This window comes from Podarcis liolepis (genome assembly GCF_965112155.1).
Source record: "Podarcis liolepis genome assembly, chromosome: 8".
NCBI lineage: Eukaryota > Metazoa > Chordata > Lepidosauria > Squamata > Lacertidae > Podarcis > Podarcis liolepis.
Window position 1 is genome coordinate 34,408,675 of NC_139560.1, and position 14,599 is coordinate 34,423,273.

Sequence of the window (14,599 nt, forward strand, 5' to 3'; positions counted from 1 at the left end):
TAGCTGTCCTATCTTCTCTTTCCCAGGCTAAACATACCCAAATCCCTCAACTGTTTCTCGTAAAAGTTGGTTTTGAGACCCTTGATCATCTTGATCACCCTCTTCTGCACATGTTCCAGCTTGTCAGTGTCATGAAGTAGTGATCCTGTGAGCAAGTACCGCTGGGTGGGGCCCCTCAGGAAGGTGGTAACAATTAGTCCCCAAAGCAGGAGTATGTGATGGAGCTGGCTGGTTGCCAGCATTCCCCAGCTGCTGTAAATCTTTGACTTAACCTGCTAGGGGACAGAGGGAACATGCCATGTATTAGACTTGCTGTTTGATGTTCTGTAGCTGGGGCCAGAAGAAGCCAATAAAGCCTGATAACCCGTTCGGTGCCTGCATGTGATTAATTAGTAACTTGGAGGGAGGACTTGAGAAAGCGACCCCCTCCTTGACAGTCAATACGCTTCTTAAATTTTGGCACCCAGAACTGGACACAGAACTCGCATGTGTGGTCTGATCATGGCAGATTTGACGGACCTGACTTGGTATAAAGTCTTTACTTGTTACAATGAATTGACAAAAGGTGTCTGATTAACACATTTGTGATGTATAAATTGTTGCTTTGTTTCAATGGGCCCAATGTTCACACTTGCCTTTTGCTGTTGTTTAGTCGTGTCCGACGCTTCGTGACCCCATGGACCAGAGCACGCCAGGCACTCCTGCCTTCCACTGCCTCCCACAGTTTGATCAAACTCATGCTGGTAGCTTCAAGAACACTGTCCAACCATCTCGTCCTCTGTCGTCCCCTTCTCCTTGTGCCCTCAATCTTTCCCAACATCAGGGTCTATTCCAGGGAGTCTTCTCTTCTCATGAGGTGGCCAAAGTATTGGAGCCTCAGCTTCACGATCTGTCCTTCCAGTGAGCACTCAGGGCTGATTTCCTTCAGAATGGATAGGTTTGTTCTTCTTGCAGTCCATGGGACTTTCAATAGTCTCCTCCAGCACCATAATTCAAAAGCATCAATTCTTCAGCGATCAGCCTTCTGTATGGTCCAGCTCTCAGTTCTCATCACTACTGGAAAAACCATAGCTTTAACTATACGGACCTTTGTTGGCAAGGTGATGACTCTGCTTTTTATAGATGCTGTCTAGGTTTGTCATTGCTTTTCTCCCAAGAAGCAGGCATCTTTTAATTTTGTGGCTGCTGTCACCATCTGCAGCGATCATGGAGCCCAAGAAGGTAAAATCTCTCACTGCCTCCAGTTCTAACTGTAGCCTTAAGTGCTAATAATTCTCTTCTTTAAAATGTTTGTTGATCTGCAAAGATACTGTTCTAAAGAAAATATATTCTCATATATATATATATATATATATATATATATATATATATATATATATTTCTAAATATCTGTGATTGTTTAATAAAACATGTCACTTTATCACAGTGATGGACAAGATTTCATAATTTTGGGTTGGCATAATGACATCCTATGAGCTTTCAATTACACATAAGGCAGATAGCAATAATATGAACAAGTGACTAGGATTCTATGAGCACTTTTCTTTCAAACCTCTAATTAAATGTCATACAGATTTGATACCAGAATGCTGGGGTAGGAGATCCTTCCAGCTGCAAGCTTTTAATGCTGCCTGGCCATTTATCTTCTAATCTAAGCAATATATGGAATTGCAATGGACTCCCCATACTTCAGGGGATATTGCACAGTTTTTTTAAAAAAAACAAGCATGTACAAATCAGCAATTTTTATTTTGAATTAAAAGTAGCCTCACTGGGCCCCTGTTTTGATCGTGCCCCTGATGCAGCTTAGAGCCCTGTGCAAGTTGTCCACCAAATATTGCCCTTCCCAACTGCAAGTTGTCTTCAAATGTGCTAAAAGGTGTGAAAAGCAAAAGTAAACAAAGTGTTATATGCATTGGTGCTATATAAATAAGTAATAATAAAAAGAATACCTCAGATTATACATATGACAAGTTTATTATTGTTTGATGCTATTCCGTTTTTATATAGACTTAAAATATTCAGATATCTAATAAAAAAAGAGAATGATATGCTGTATTGGTCATACTCAGAGTAGGCCCATTGAAATCAATGGACTTTCTCCAAGTATGAATAACATTGGATATCACCTGGAATGTATTACACTGTAAGTGATGATGATATGATGGACACAAAGATATACATAGAAAAATAATTTGATTCAAATCCATACTAAGAGGGGATTTCATTTTTATTTACCAATGTTACAATCGGAAAACTTGAAATATATGGCTACAAGTATGGGAGATTTAAAAGAAACTAGTGATAATACTTTGTAGTTTTCTTTACATATGTATACTTTTTTTAAAAAAGCAGCAATGTTCTAGATTTCTTACTGAGTAATTAAAAAAATATATTCTCCCTTTGCAAAATCTAGTACAGTACTGCAAGAATGAGCAAAAAATTGAAAACAAGTAACTACCCCGCCCCCCCCCCGCAAAGGACACATAAGTTTACTGGATTTCTTACACTATATACATGATGCTACAGACTAATAGTGCTGCTATAATCTTTAAAAATTGGTAGGAATATATGATAGTAATGATATGATGAGTCACCAATATGAGTTCAGTAGAAATATGTTCCAGGCACTATTAGAATATACTAAATTGTGCTTTTGAACTGCGATAGCAATCATCCTGTCCAAAAGGCCAAGATTCCTAAGATGAAATGAAATTTATAGCCCAGTCAGATAAGTGATGAATAATATGATTTTGCAGTGGACAATTTGAAATTATTCTTACATTTTAGAACCTGAATGCTCCAAATATATACCCTAGATACATTTAAACATAAAGTTCAGTATTTTAGAAGGGATAATAACAGTTCAGGAATTCTGCATGTTACATATCCTTGAAGTAAACAATTAGTTGCTTACTATATACATCATGCTACCATATTATGGCTGCTGCTTCAGTGACTAAATTCCTGGGGTACTTCTGAGTAGACATATAGTCTAGCCTCTCCCTGATAGTGGTCAGCCAGATCAATTTTGCGTTGGGGTGGGATATTTTTTAACGTTCATTTTATAATCAGGCAAGCTGTTAATCCTCTGCATTTCTAGATGATATTTAAATATTTTATTGTGAAGTTTGTATATTTTGCTATATCTTCTCTGTTTTTCTTTTCACTGTCACTCTGTCCCATGGTTGATTGCAACATAAATTTGATGTCATTTCTGACATAAATTTCTGACATAAATTTAAGTATGCTGTCAGTAAACTTTAGTTTTCAAAATGTTTGCTTTTCTTTTAGGATACTGATACTACATAATTTGCCAGGTAGATTAAAGAAAGATTAGAGACCTCTAATTATCTAATAGTTGATAGAACTTTTTTATGTAAAGGTAATTCACACTCTTATCTTTTACCCAGAAGTACAAAAATATAAACGACTGCATGTTCTCAGATTCAGCATTTTCAAAAATCCCTTATGCCATGGAGTTCACTATCACAGGAAACACTCTTGTCAGTGGTTCCTGAATAATTATTAAGGAGTCTAATTAACGGAATCTTGGGACTCTTCAGAATCCACCTGTCGCTTCTAGCATCTGATCTCAATGTGAAATAAATTGAGCATCTCATGCTGAATATCACTTATTTTCAAGTCATGGAAAGTAAACACAACATTCCTGTATCTAACACCCATGTATTAGGAATACTGCTTTTCACATAATCCATTTGCAATCATCTACTACCATCACCATCCCTTTTCTCAAATCTATTTCAATTATTACATAGAAAATGCAGGCCAGAAGTGTATAGGAGGCATGTTTCTCCTGTAACTGTAAAGTGGAACTCCAGAAATCTTGCCCCCAGTGCAGTCTTTGTGCTTCAGATAAAACCCATTATAAGGTATGATCTTCGTGTCCCACTTTGTAGGTTTAGAAAAAGCAGGAACACAAATTCACTTGTACTTTTTCTATTCCTATTAGCTTTCGAGTCTGCTTTTAGTATGTAACCGTATCCTCAGCAAAATGGTAATTTCAAGTATAGCTCCAACTTACAGTATTAGAATACTGGAAGTGGACGCAATTATCTGTGCAAGAAACTGCAAAAGTATAGCGTAACAACTTGAAACTAGTATTATTTTATCTTCCTCTGAATCAAAACTTTTTGAAAGGGTCTTTTAATAGTGGTTTTTCCATTCTGTGTTATACTTTTGTGTTCATACAGTTACCAGTGCTTAAGTGGGTGATTGGCACTGTTGAAGCAACCACCTAAAATGCAAACTTATTCCAGTGTAAATGTCCTAAATATTACTTCACCAAGCAAGCAGATCAGTTCTAGGTATCTGCTTCTTCCAGAAATAGTTGTTCCTCAATAGCTAAGCCATATTTAAGATAAAGCACTGCTGTATCTGGAGCTACGCGCTGTTGTTCATCAAGACACATTCTAGGGAATACTAGTGTCATGGAAGCTGGAAATTTGATCATTCCTCCAATAGGAGTCTTTACTCTTCTCCAACAGGAGGTGGTGGTTGACACAGTTTGTATAGCCTGCCAAAAAGAAAGAACAATTATAAAAGTGCCTGAGTTTTGTGAAACTGTCTAAAACATTTAAACTTTCTACTAACTACTGGAGAGCCGGGCTGGAAGGAATTTTCAGGCCCCCAACCTGCCCAGTATTTTGCCTGACCAAAGGTGGCAACTCTAGTTCAAATGAGTATCCGGAATAAAATAAAATATCTGTTTAGCTCATGAAAATATGCCCCAATCTAGGCAAGTTGCACCCGAGCTTTCAAAACAGTTCATTAGAAAGATCCATGTCCAGTCAATTGCAAGGGGAAGACCGCCAAAGTATGGAATCTCATGTGTTACCACAACCAGGGCAAGACATATATACAGTATATGTTAATAATGTTCAGTGTAAAACTAATTATGCACATTCCAGCTCTACCTCCAGCAGGGGGGCTGGTATGAACCAAAACATTTATAACTAAAGGGAGAGAACTGACCATTCACTTGGCAGTCACATTTAAATGTTTCCAGAGAAAAATAAACAACCCCCAAGATAATAGGCTCTTAAATACATCTCCAGGGATAAAAGGAATTTCACCCAGCTCCTAGTTCAGCCCAATCAGGATATTTTCCTAAACTGGCTAAAACTATATTACAGTGGTTTTGTAATAATCAAGCGCTCAACTCCACCAGAACTGGCATTTGGTACCTAACTGCATAAGCTCCAAAAGTATGGATGTCCCTAAGAAACAAACAAAAAAACACCCTGTACTTCAATATCAATAAAATTGTGGTCTGAGTCTAGGTAAAGTATTTGACAGAAATTGGAGAAATGATAGTCTTGGTCACAGGCCATTGATTGCAATGTTTCGTTACCTTGGAGCAGATGGTGGTGTTCGGTCCCTAACTCCTAAATTCTTAGCAGTGTTCTGCACTCTTGCTCCCTGCAAGACAGAAAAATGATTATGCTTCTAATAGAGCTATTCCTTAAAAATGGGGGGGGGGGCGCTCTCCACCAGGACATTTACAGGGTTATTCATATAAACAAAATGTTCAAATATTGGATACCTAAACAATCGTTTTTCCTTGCTGATTGGGAAATAGAAGATGCCCCGAAGCAGCAGTAAGTAACTGAAGAGTTGTTTGTGGCTTCAAAAAATATAATCGAATAAAAAAGACTGTTCCCACTGCACCTTCAGTTTCTAAAGGGAGAATTCCAACCAAACATTCAAAAGCCTGGAGAGGTTCAAAGAATAGTCAGCACCTGTGCTATCCATAATGCTTTATTTCCTCAAAAAATGTAACAATCTCAAAAAAAATATACCAGAGTTATTGGGAAAACTACAAGGTATAGATGGCAATTAAGATCAAAACAGAGGCATCCATCGTTGTGCTGTAAATGTTATGTTTTATGTTTTGACTATCTCAAGGTCATGCTGAGCCAGGAGAGATAAATTCACGCACTCAGCAAGCTGGGAATTCTTACTTTCATTTTGTACCTCACACCTTGCAGTTTTTTCTCTGAAGTGGTGTTTTGTTTTGTTTTTTGTAACGAAGCCATGACACGCTGGAGGAGTAGTGGCCATCAGTGCCGATTTGGGGCACAATTGTGCCAATTTTGAATGAGATCTCGCCCCAGATGGGCATAATCTTGCTTGAAATCAGCACCACTTCTTTGCCAAGGTGATGGGGCAGCAGTGGGCCCCTTTGGATTGATGGCCATGGCTCTAACCACCTGCCTTGGCTGAGAAATCCTGGGTTCCCAGACCCAGTCCTGTTCAACCTGCATATGTGTTAAATATTAATGTACTTTCAAATTGATAGAATTGCTTTCCAAGGCCAATAATCCAACTGGGGGGAAACTGAGCATTGGGTAGCAAAAATGTAATGTATCAAAGCAATAAAGAAGTTTACTTGTTTGCGCATCACATCTGTAGCTTGCAGGATATAGCGAGGAGGTAGGCCATGACTCCGAGCAAGAATTATAGCCTGTTCCAGAGTGACACTCAGAGTGCACCTGCAATACAAAATCAGATAAATGCAGGAGAGATCAAGTTTTATTGCATTCTAGTTCTCTGTGTAAAAATGTGTAATCATGTTGGTCCATTAGAACAAAAATCCAAAGCTGCTGTATTCATTAAGTCCAAAAAAGTCAAAGTAGTGAGTAGCCTTTCTTTCTAGTTCTACAGAACTCTTCTTACCATCTAGAACACACACAAGGGAAAGGCTGATTCCGGAGCAAAACACACAAGCCCCGCCCACCAGATACCAAGCACTCTACTATTCAAATTAGGCTCGAGTGTTTTTCTTGCAGTTTTATGATGCGAACATGTTGGAACTGTGCACCACATGAAAATCAAAAGTCTGTGTGAAACTTCCTATTGAATTTAAAGAGCATTTTTTTCTCAAACAGGTAAAACTCAAGTTTATAGAACAAAATTTGGATTTTCATTTGAGAAGGCAAATTTGCACTTAGATGATCCAAGCCTACTGCTCTTATCCGCTGAGCAACACATATACTTCAATCTGATGAATATTTACCTAGTGGTAAGTTAAACTGAGCTGAATTCTATTGTAAATTGTTGTGATCTGCTGCAGGGTGGGGTGGCATTTTGTGCTTGCAAGGCAGCTAGAAACCAACCAACCAGGGCATCTAGGATTGTAGTTGTGGCCTCAAAATCCGAAAACAGAAGATTCTCCCTCCCTGCTAATTTACATAAATGATTGTGAATTTACATAAATGATTAATTTGTATACATTATAGTAAATATGTTTCATATAGCACTGTGAAGGTTAATAAGTACATTTATTTTCTTTCTGGTGTGATCCTATTCAGATGATACACTTGATTGCTATACATTGTCTGTCTGGAGAGATACAGGATTTGTTGCTTTAATGTAAAATTGGAAAATGCACTGTAATAAAAATCAAAGCAAAAGTAATTGCTAACTTTTCAGAAGCTCAAATATTAGCTTCGATACTGGAATGCAAATAAATCTTTCAAGCATTTTTAGCCTGGTGCTGTTAAGTACAGTTCAATTTGTGGAAGAAATAACAGACAAAAGAGCCAGACTCCATCCACTCTCCATACCAAGCTGAAAGATAGCTAGGACTTGGTATTTAACTAAAATGAAAAGCTGATGACATAATTTGTTGCCAATGGTCGTTTTCTGTGAACTCACATTGTTAGTATACATACACATAATCCTTTTAAACTACATTTATTCTCTCTCTTATAGAAAGGATAGGATTGTTAAATCCATTCAGCATTTGATCCTGACTGACCTGGGTCCTGTGACTGTCTCCATGTTGGAAACCCTATGCACAAGTAAGGCAGCCTGCTTGAGGTTAACACCAATCACGCATTGGCTGGGAAGTGTCCGCAGTGCGCATCGAAGAGGTGAGGGTCACTGTGCATGTTTCCACTTGCCCTTTTGTACATTCAGACCGAACATCTGAAGAGGGCTTTAAAGTTCTTAACCTCAGCAGGTCATGTAGATTTCAAAAGATTATAAATTTCTTACTGCTTTGAGAACACTTGCATTACTCTAAAAATAAGGCCTTTTATTTTAACGTTTGGTTTTATTTCCACATATTTTGAAAAAACGCCCTGCCATCTGCTACTTACTCATTCTGTTCTCTTGGTTAGGTTTTGCTAATTAGTGACCTTTAAATAAATTAGTTCTTTATTCATGAGAAGAGTCAAAACCATTCAAGATTTAATACAAAAGGCAGAGAAAGCAGACCAAGTTTAGATTCTTAAAACCAGTGCTTTTCTTCTGGGGGTACGCATACCCCTAAATATTTTGTGAATCTTTGTACTTTTGTCCATTTACTGGTGTGTGTCCCCAATTTGAACTATAAAATGGTGATTTTCTTGAGTAAAAATGAGAGTACCCCTAAACATTTTCTTTTTTTTAGAAAAAAAGCACTGCTTAAAATTGCCAGTTGGGTTCTCACTTCTGAGCTGTCCTCACATGCCAGTCCACAAAATGGCTTATATTCCTCTCAGACCAGTAGGAGGCACGCATCTGGGAAGCATTGTGGTATACCTAGAAGCAGCATCCATTAAATTTTTCTTACGTAATCTATTTCTTACTCAAGCGAAACCCAGCTTGCAGTGTGGCACCCAAGACAATCTAGACAATGTTATTAGCTATTCAAGAGCAACACCAGAGTAGAGGAGTTCACAAGGAGATAGCTCTCAACCTCATTTGGGACATCAACATTTTTAATACATGTTTTACATAATGTAAAAAATAGTGTTACATATTCTTATGCTATGCCACCTCACAGTCAGTTACAAGAGCTGTACACACATGTTCAGTTCTGAATAAAAATGGTTTTAATAAATCATTATTATTGGAAGTGGGTGACAATAGCAGCAATCAAGAAAAGTGATAAATTACCATACCGGTGAACTCCACTATTGCACATGATGATATGGCAAGCTCCAAGTCTGCTACAGAGTTCTGAAGAGACTGACAGCAGTCCAACTCCTGAGGCACTGCATGCTGTGTAAGCACAGGATGCTGTGCGCTTGGATCTTATGAATGACACCATCAGTCGGTAAAGTTCATCCAGAGAATTGATGGGCCGCATCAGCTGCAAGTAAGTGACAATGCTGCTGTCATGAACATATACTCACTGCCTCAAGAAGAAAGCAATGAATTCTAAGTTCATCAAAAACCAAACTGTAATTTCTCTTAATGACATGAGAATAAATAAATTCACAGAGCATAGGTACCATGGCATCCTGAAGACAGCCTATTTGTCCTTCGTGTAGAAGATAAGTAACTTTAGGTCCCATTACAGTGGTACCTTGGTTGTTGAACGTAATCCGTTCCGGAAGACCGTTCGACTTCCAGAATGTTCGACAACCGAACCGAGGCGCAAAGGGAGAATTTCAATTTCAATTGTGAAAATGGAAAAACATGCAGCAGAAGCCATTCGACTTCCAAGGCGCGTTCGAAAACTGAAGCAATTACTTCCGGGTTTTGGGCATTCGAAAACCGAAACGTTCAGCTTCCGAAATACTCAAAAACCGAGGTACCACTGTACTAGGACAAAGACAGGCAAAGTTGTATCTGGCCCTTTTAGCAGTTATGTAACAAAAGATCACAGCTTTTGCTCTTTAATTAGGCAATTAAAGGAAATTAACAGTGGAAACTTTTTAAACAGACAGATTACACTTTCTAGTGAGACAAAGAAAGGAAATGGAATTAATGAATTGTCATACTTACAATAGAGATTTCTCCCCCCCCCCCGAAAACTCTTTCTTATATTCACATTCTCAAGGGTTGTAGCTCCTGAGAGCTCTACTGATTTCTGCTGCTAACAGATTCTTTAGTGGAGTAGGAGAGCTGGAAAAAAGATTCACATCTGACAATCAATGCACCCCTTTGGTTTCAGATAGTACATGGTAGACGAAAGCCTGGGACACAAATTTTCACGGTCCTCCAACAACTGTGATGGCTCATTTACCAGAAGTAATGTATTTAGCATTAACTCTGGAGGTGTATATTCGATTCTGGCCAAACTAAGCCTCCTAGAGCCTTTGTGTCCCAGGCTTTTTAGACTTATCTACCATGTACTATCTGAAAACAAAGGTGTGTGTTGGTTGCCAGACGTGAAATATATTACCATTATTTTCAGCTCTTCTACCCCACTACTTCTGCCCTTTCTATTCCATTTCTGATGCTTGTGCCTCCTGTTTTATGCTTTAAGGTTCATACATATGCACCCGCCCAAAATAGCCACTTATAAAGGTGTCATTGTTAAGTTGTGGGTGAACATATCAGACGACACAGCGATTCTTCAAACAGCTCTTGTTTATTCACAGGCCAGAACAGAACAGAACTAAGGGTTCAGTCAGCCTGCTTATATAGAGCTCCAGTACAATGTAACTGTAACAATTTTCTAAAACTATCCAATCACTGAATGTCACTTTCGATCCCTTATTTGCATAACTATCTACAGTTTCCCCCTGCTAGCCCAGGGTGAGAACTTCAGTACATAACAGTCATCTTATTAGCTTACATAAGTAAGTTTACACTCTGCCTCCATGACTGGAAGCTGTGTACTTTTGAATACCAGTTGCTGGAAATTGCAGGAGGGGATGTTGCTTGCAGGCTTCCTGTAGGTATCTGGTTGGCCACTGTGAGAACTGGATAATGGACTAAATGGGCCATTGGCCTGAACCAGCAGGCTTTTCTTAGGTTCTTAAGTCAGCCATTCTATGTATAAACATGGGCACATGTTTCTCTACAGAGAAAACAAATATGGCAGCAGCAGCAGCACTGGAAGGTATGGTATAGTTGAGTGAGCTCTGCATTGTGAGTAACCTAAATCTCTGAAACACAAGAAACTTCCCTGATAAGGACCCTAAGGAGTAGGTTCCCCTCCTTCACATGATTAATCCAGTTTTTAATCTTAGTATGTCTCAAGAAATACAATGTTTTCCTTGTGGACAATATGCATTGCACTATTGCTCTTAAGGAATACCTAATTCGGATGATGAAACAGTTTAATTAACACATTATTATTTCGTTTACCTTATCTATATAAGCAGCTTTTGATGTTGAATTAGGTGGAACATTTGACTTGTCCAAGTAAAATGCCCTGGAAAAAATAAACATCTACAATGGGTTAATTGTTCAAGAGCTTTTATAATGTACTTTTAAAGCGAAGACCTTTAGCCTCTTTGTGGCATTTTTAAAGCATTCACAACACAAAGAAGCATCATGCAAATTAGTGATGGGCAAATGTTAATTTAATGCTACCCTCCCTTGAAACTTATTGTGAAAAATATTAATAATTTTGAGGCAAGCTGTCCTGAAAATTAAATGTACCCCACCATATGGTGTAAGCCAAAGCTTTCATTAATATAAAATATGCTAACCCTTGGAAACAGACTTAGTTAAAAGTTGTAGAATGAGAAAATCTTAGTTTGCATTACAAAAGCAATTCTTTAGAATATATGACCTTCACAGGGTCATGTTTACAGCAGCTTGCATACAATCTACTGCAATTAGTAAGAGTCTGGAAAAGTAGATCATAAATGGCTATGGGTAGTTCAGGACCTAAGTTCAAATACTTTACTTTCAGCTGAACAAATGAAGAGCACTTTTTTTATTTGATAGGTCTTGATTTTATGGTCTACAAAATAACCATGAAGGAATCAGTCAACATCAAGCATAGCACCCAGGGAGCTATGCAGATGTATGCTATCTCCTTCCTTCCATTTGTGTTTGTTGTGCTTATGAGGAGAATAAAAGGATTTGAACCCTGCCTGTATGGGTGCCTGGGGACTAGCTCTAGCACAGTAATTGCTAGCATGCTTCACTAGCTGGTTGAGTTGGGGTGGGAGGATATTGTGGTGTCATATTGCAGTTTCTTTGTCCAGTGATGCCAGGGCTGTGATTATGTTCTTTCCCCTGTGTCACAAGTTCTTTAGTTATTTCCATATATTGAGTATATTAGTGGCAGCACATCCCACAAGCTGCCACTGGTGGTGTTCCATTGGACACCGCTCGTGTGTGTCATTTTTTAATTTTATTTTTACACTCTTTTGGTATTTTTAAAGAATGTGTTGTTCCCATCTCTTCCTGGGCTGAGCATGCAATGTATTTGGCAGCCATTTTTCCAGCAAAGCAGAAACATTTATCTATTTCCTGTGTAATACAAATATAGGACAGTTCAGCCCTCACACGAGATAGGTTTTCAGAGTGTAACTTACGTGAACATGAAATAATTAATACTACTAAGTATTATTATTATTTATTAAATTTGTATACCACCCTTCATCCAAAGACCTCAGGGTGGTTGAAACCATGAAAATACAAAATAAAAGTGAAATGCATAACAAAAACAAAACAAACCCATAACCCGCCCTCCTACAAACACATTTAAAATGTTAATCAGCCCAAGGCCTGGTTGACGAGGAATGTTTTCATCTGGCACCTAAAGTAGCTGACACTTGTAGAAAATTTGAAAGTGCTACACTTGTATAGCTTTGTACAATATGATCTTCTGTATTTCTGAGAACACGGTGAGCTGAGGACAGCATACAAATTTCCAAAGTACTTCACTTAATTACTAAATGCCTGTTTAGGACCTTAATCAAATGTTACAAGGAAAGCTAATGGAAAACTTGGAGTAATGCCCAAAGCAAGGCAGTATTTTCCAATCTGCCTAGAGTGACAAGTGTGAAATCATAATACTTACTCCATGGATAAGCAAACTAAGGGCCAGGGACTGGATGTGGCCCAGCCTGCGGATGGTTCAGAATCAGCGTGTTTTACTTGAGTAGAATATGTCCTTTTATTTAAAATGCATCTCTGGGTTATTTGTGGGACATAGGAATTTGTTCATAGCTTTTTAAAAAAAAATATAGTCCGGCCCCCCACAAGGTCTGAGGGACAGTGGATCAGCCCCCTGCTGAAAAAGTTTGCTGACCCCTGACTTACTCAATGTGCAGAAAATATTAGCTTTGCGATTCTGAAATTGTGGGAGAAATTTTTTTTAAAGGTAGAAATTATATAGGAGAAAGACCCATTTCAGTCTGAATGAGAATTGTTGTTATGGGAACATGCCTTACATATAACAAGGTAAGGTTTAAAGCTGCCATTTGATGTTTGGAACAAATCATAGTTTCCACATTATATTTGAATACAAGAGATTGGTTTGTTGAAATCATGTATACCGGTAACTATACAGCAACCAGGATCAAATGGTAATTAGGTCTAAACTTATCTAAATCATGCACCATAAAAACAAGGTCAGGGAAATAAAAAGTCAGGAAGTGCAATAAAAGAACATATGAGATCCAGTTGAATTCCAACTATGGTTATGGTTTAAACACACACACACACACACACACACACACACACACATTCTGAAATGGAGCATGTAAGCTCACATACTTGAATATATAAATAATCCCTCTTTTTTATTATAATATACTTTCTAAATTCTACCAACATTTCTTATGTATTCTGCATGCTTTATATTTTGTAATATAGCTTCATTTGCATGGTCACAGCAAGCAAATTGAAGGTCTAATGACTACTAATTTTGTTGTGAATAAAAATCTCATTACTAAAATTTTGTTTGCAACTCTAACTCTTTTATATTTCACTATAGTACTCCATTGATCATTTATGTTTACACAGAATCGTAGACTTCTTGAATTATGAAATATTAAATTTGTGATGTTATTTGGAAGCAACATGTTTATTGTGTATTCTGAATTGTAAAACACAAATTTAAGCTGGCTATTGTTAGAATTATCATTGGTGTAGTTGTCATACTGTACCCCTGCTTAACTCTGAAGAGGGAATAAAATGGGGGAAGTACTTATAGAGGATAAAATACGTATTTGTCCTCACAAAGAAGATGGAGTTACTAAGTGAGCTTTCTCAGTATCTCTACTGTTCAGATAATAAAAAGGGTTTGGGAAATCCCCAGAACAGAGAGAAGTCCTATTGTACAGGCAGAAGCCCTTTGCCAACCAGATGATTTTGGTAGATATAGCCCAACCTTTTCACCTGTGTTGCTGCAATCAACATTTCCTTTGCTTCTAAAATTCTATTAAAATATAAGAGACAGGACGAAATTTTCAATAAGAAAAATACATGGCAATTATTTATTTTGTAGTATGATTGGGAAATGCTGTTTTAGACTTCTAAACTTTATTTTTCTTACACAAGGAAGACTTCCTTGTAATAAATAAAAGAGGGCAAAATTCCATTAAAAACATTTATTTGAATAAATGCAAATGCCTATTAAGCAAATCAGGTTTGCTTTCAGCTGAAAGGCATATTTTTCATAAATTTGAAATAGTAATTAACTATTCCTGGTTGAAAGCAATTCATTTATCAATTTTGCTCTAGTGCACAACTGGAGAATTCAAATTGTCAAAAGAGGCATGTGGATAGGGAGCTATTAGCAGAAGATTTGTTTTCTGTAAATGAGTTCACACAAAATATTCTTCAAATGGATTGCATCTTATGCTTGGGAAGGACCACATTTGTTTCCACAGAAGAATGGAGAACACTGGCCACGGGGAAGCATTTTTCACTATTTTTTAAACAGCTTGTA

General features: G+C 37.7%; 2 protein-coding genes across 10 annotated transcripts in view; one reads left to right on the forward strand and one right to left on the reverse strand.

Annotated features, from left to right (window-relative positions):
• LOC310713475 (uncharacterized protein) overlaps positions 1-14,599 on the forward strand; it is a 78,046-nt gene that overhangs the window by 14,638 nt on the left and 48,809 nt on the right. For 4 of the 5 annotated variants that reach the window (XR_014529276.1, XR_014529277.1, XR_014529278.1 and 1 more), the window contains exon 3: positions 7,738-7,898. Coding sequence is in view for 1 of the 5 variants with exons in the window: in XM_083517628.1 (XP_083373754.1) it covers positions 7,738-7,898; positions 10,769-10,804; positions 11,641-11,846 (403 nt within the window). In the remaining 4 variants the exon portion in view is untranslated. Of the gene's footprint in view, positions 1-7,737; positions 7,899-10,768; positions 10,805-11,640; positions 13,471-14,599 lie in introns of those variants that run through there. The other variant, XM_083517628.1, reaches the window with a different exon arrangement.
• The window catches only part of PREX2 (phosphatidylinositol-3,4,5-trisphosphate dependent Rac exchange factor 2), a 115,089-nt gene continuing 102,451 nt past the window's right edge, over positions 1,962-14,599 (reverse strand). For all 5 annotated transcript variants that reach the window (XM_083517526.1, XM_083517527.1, XM_083517524.1 and 2 more), the window contains 5 exons: positions 11,053-11,119; positions 8,913-9,103; positions 6,413-6,515; positions 5,375-5,442; positions 1,962-4,537 (listed from right to left, as the gene is read on the reverse strand). In XM_083517526.1, coding sequence (XP_083373652.1) covers positions 4,492-4,537; positions 5,375-5,442; positions 6,413-6,515; positions 8,913-9,103; positions 11,053-11,119 — 475 coding nt within the window. In that variant the 3' untranslated portion in view covers positions 1,962-4,491. The remainder of the gene's footprint in view (positions 4,538-5,374; positions 5,443-6,412; positions 6,516-8,912; positions 9,104-11,052; positions 11,120-14,599) is intronic.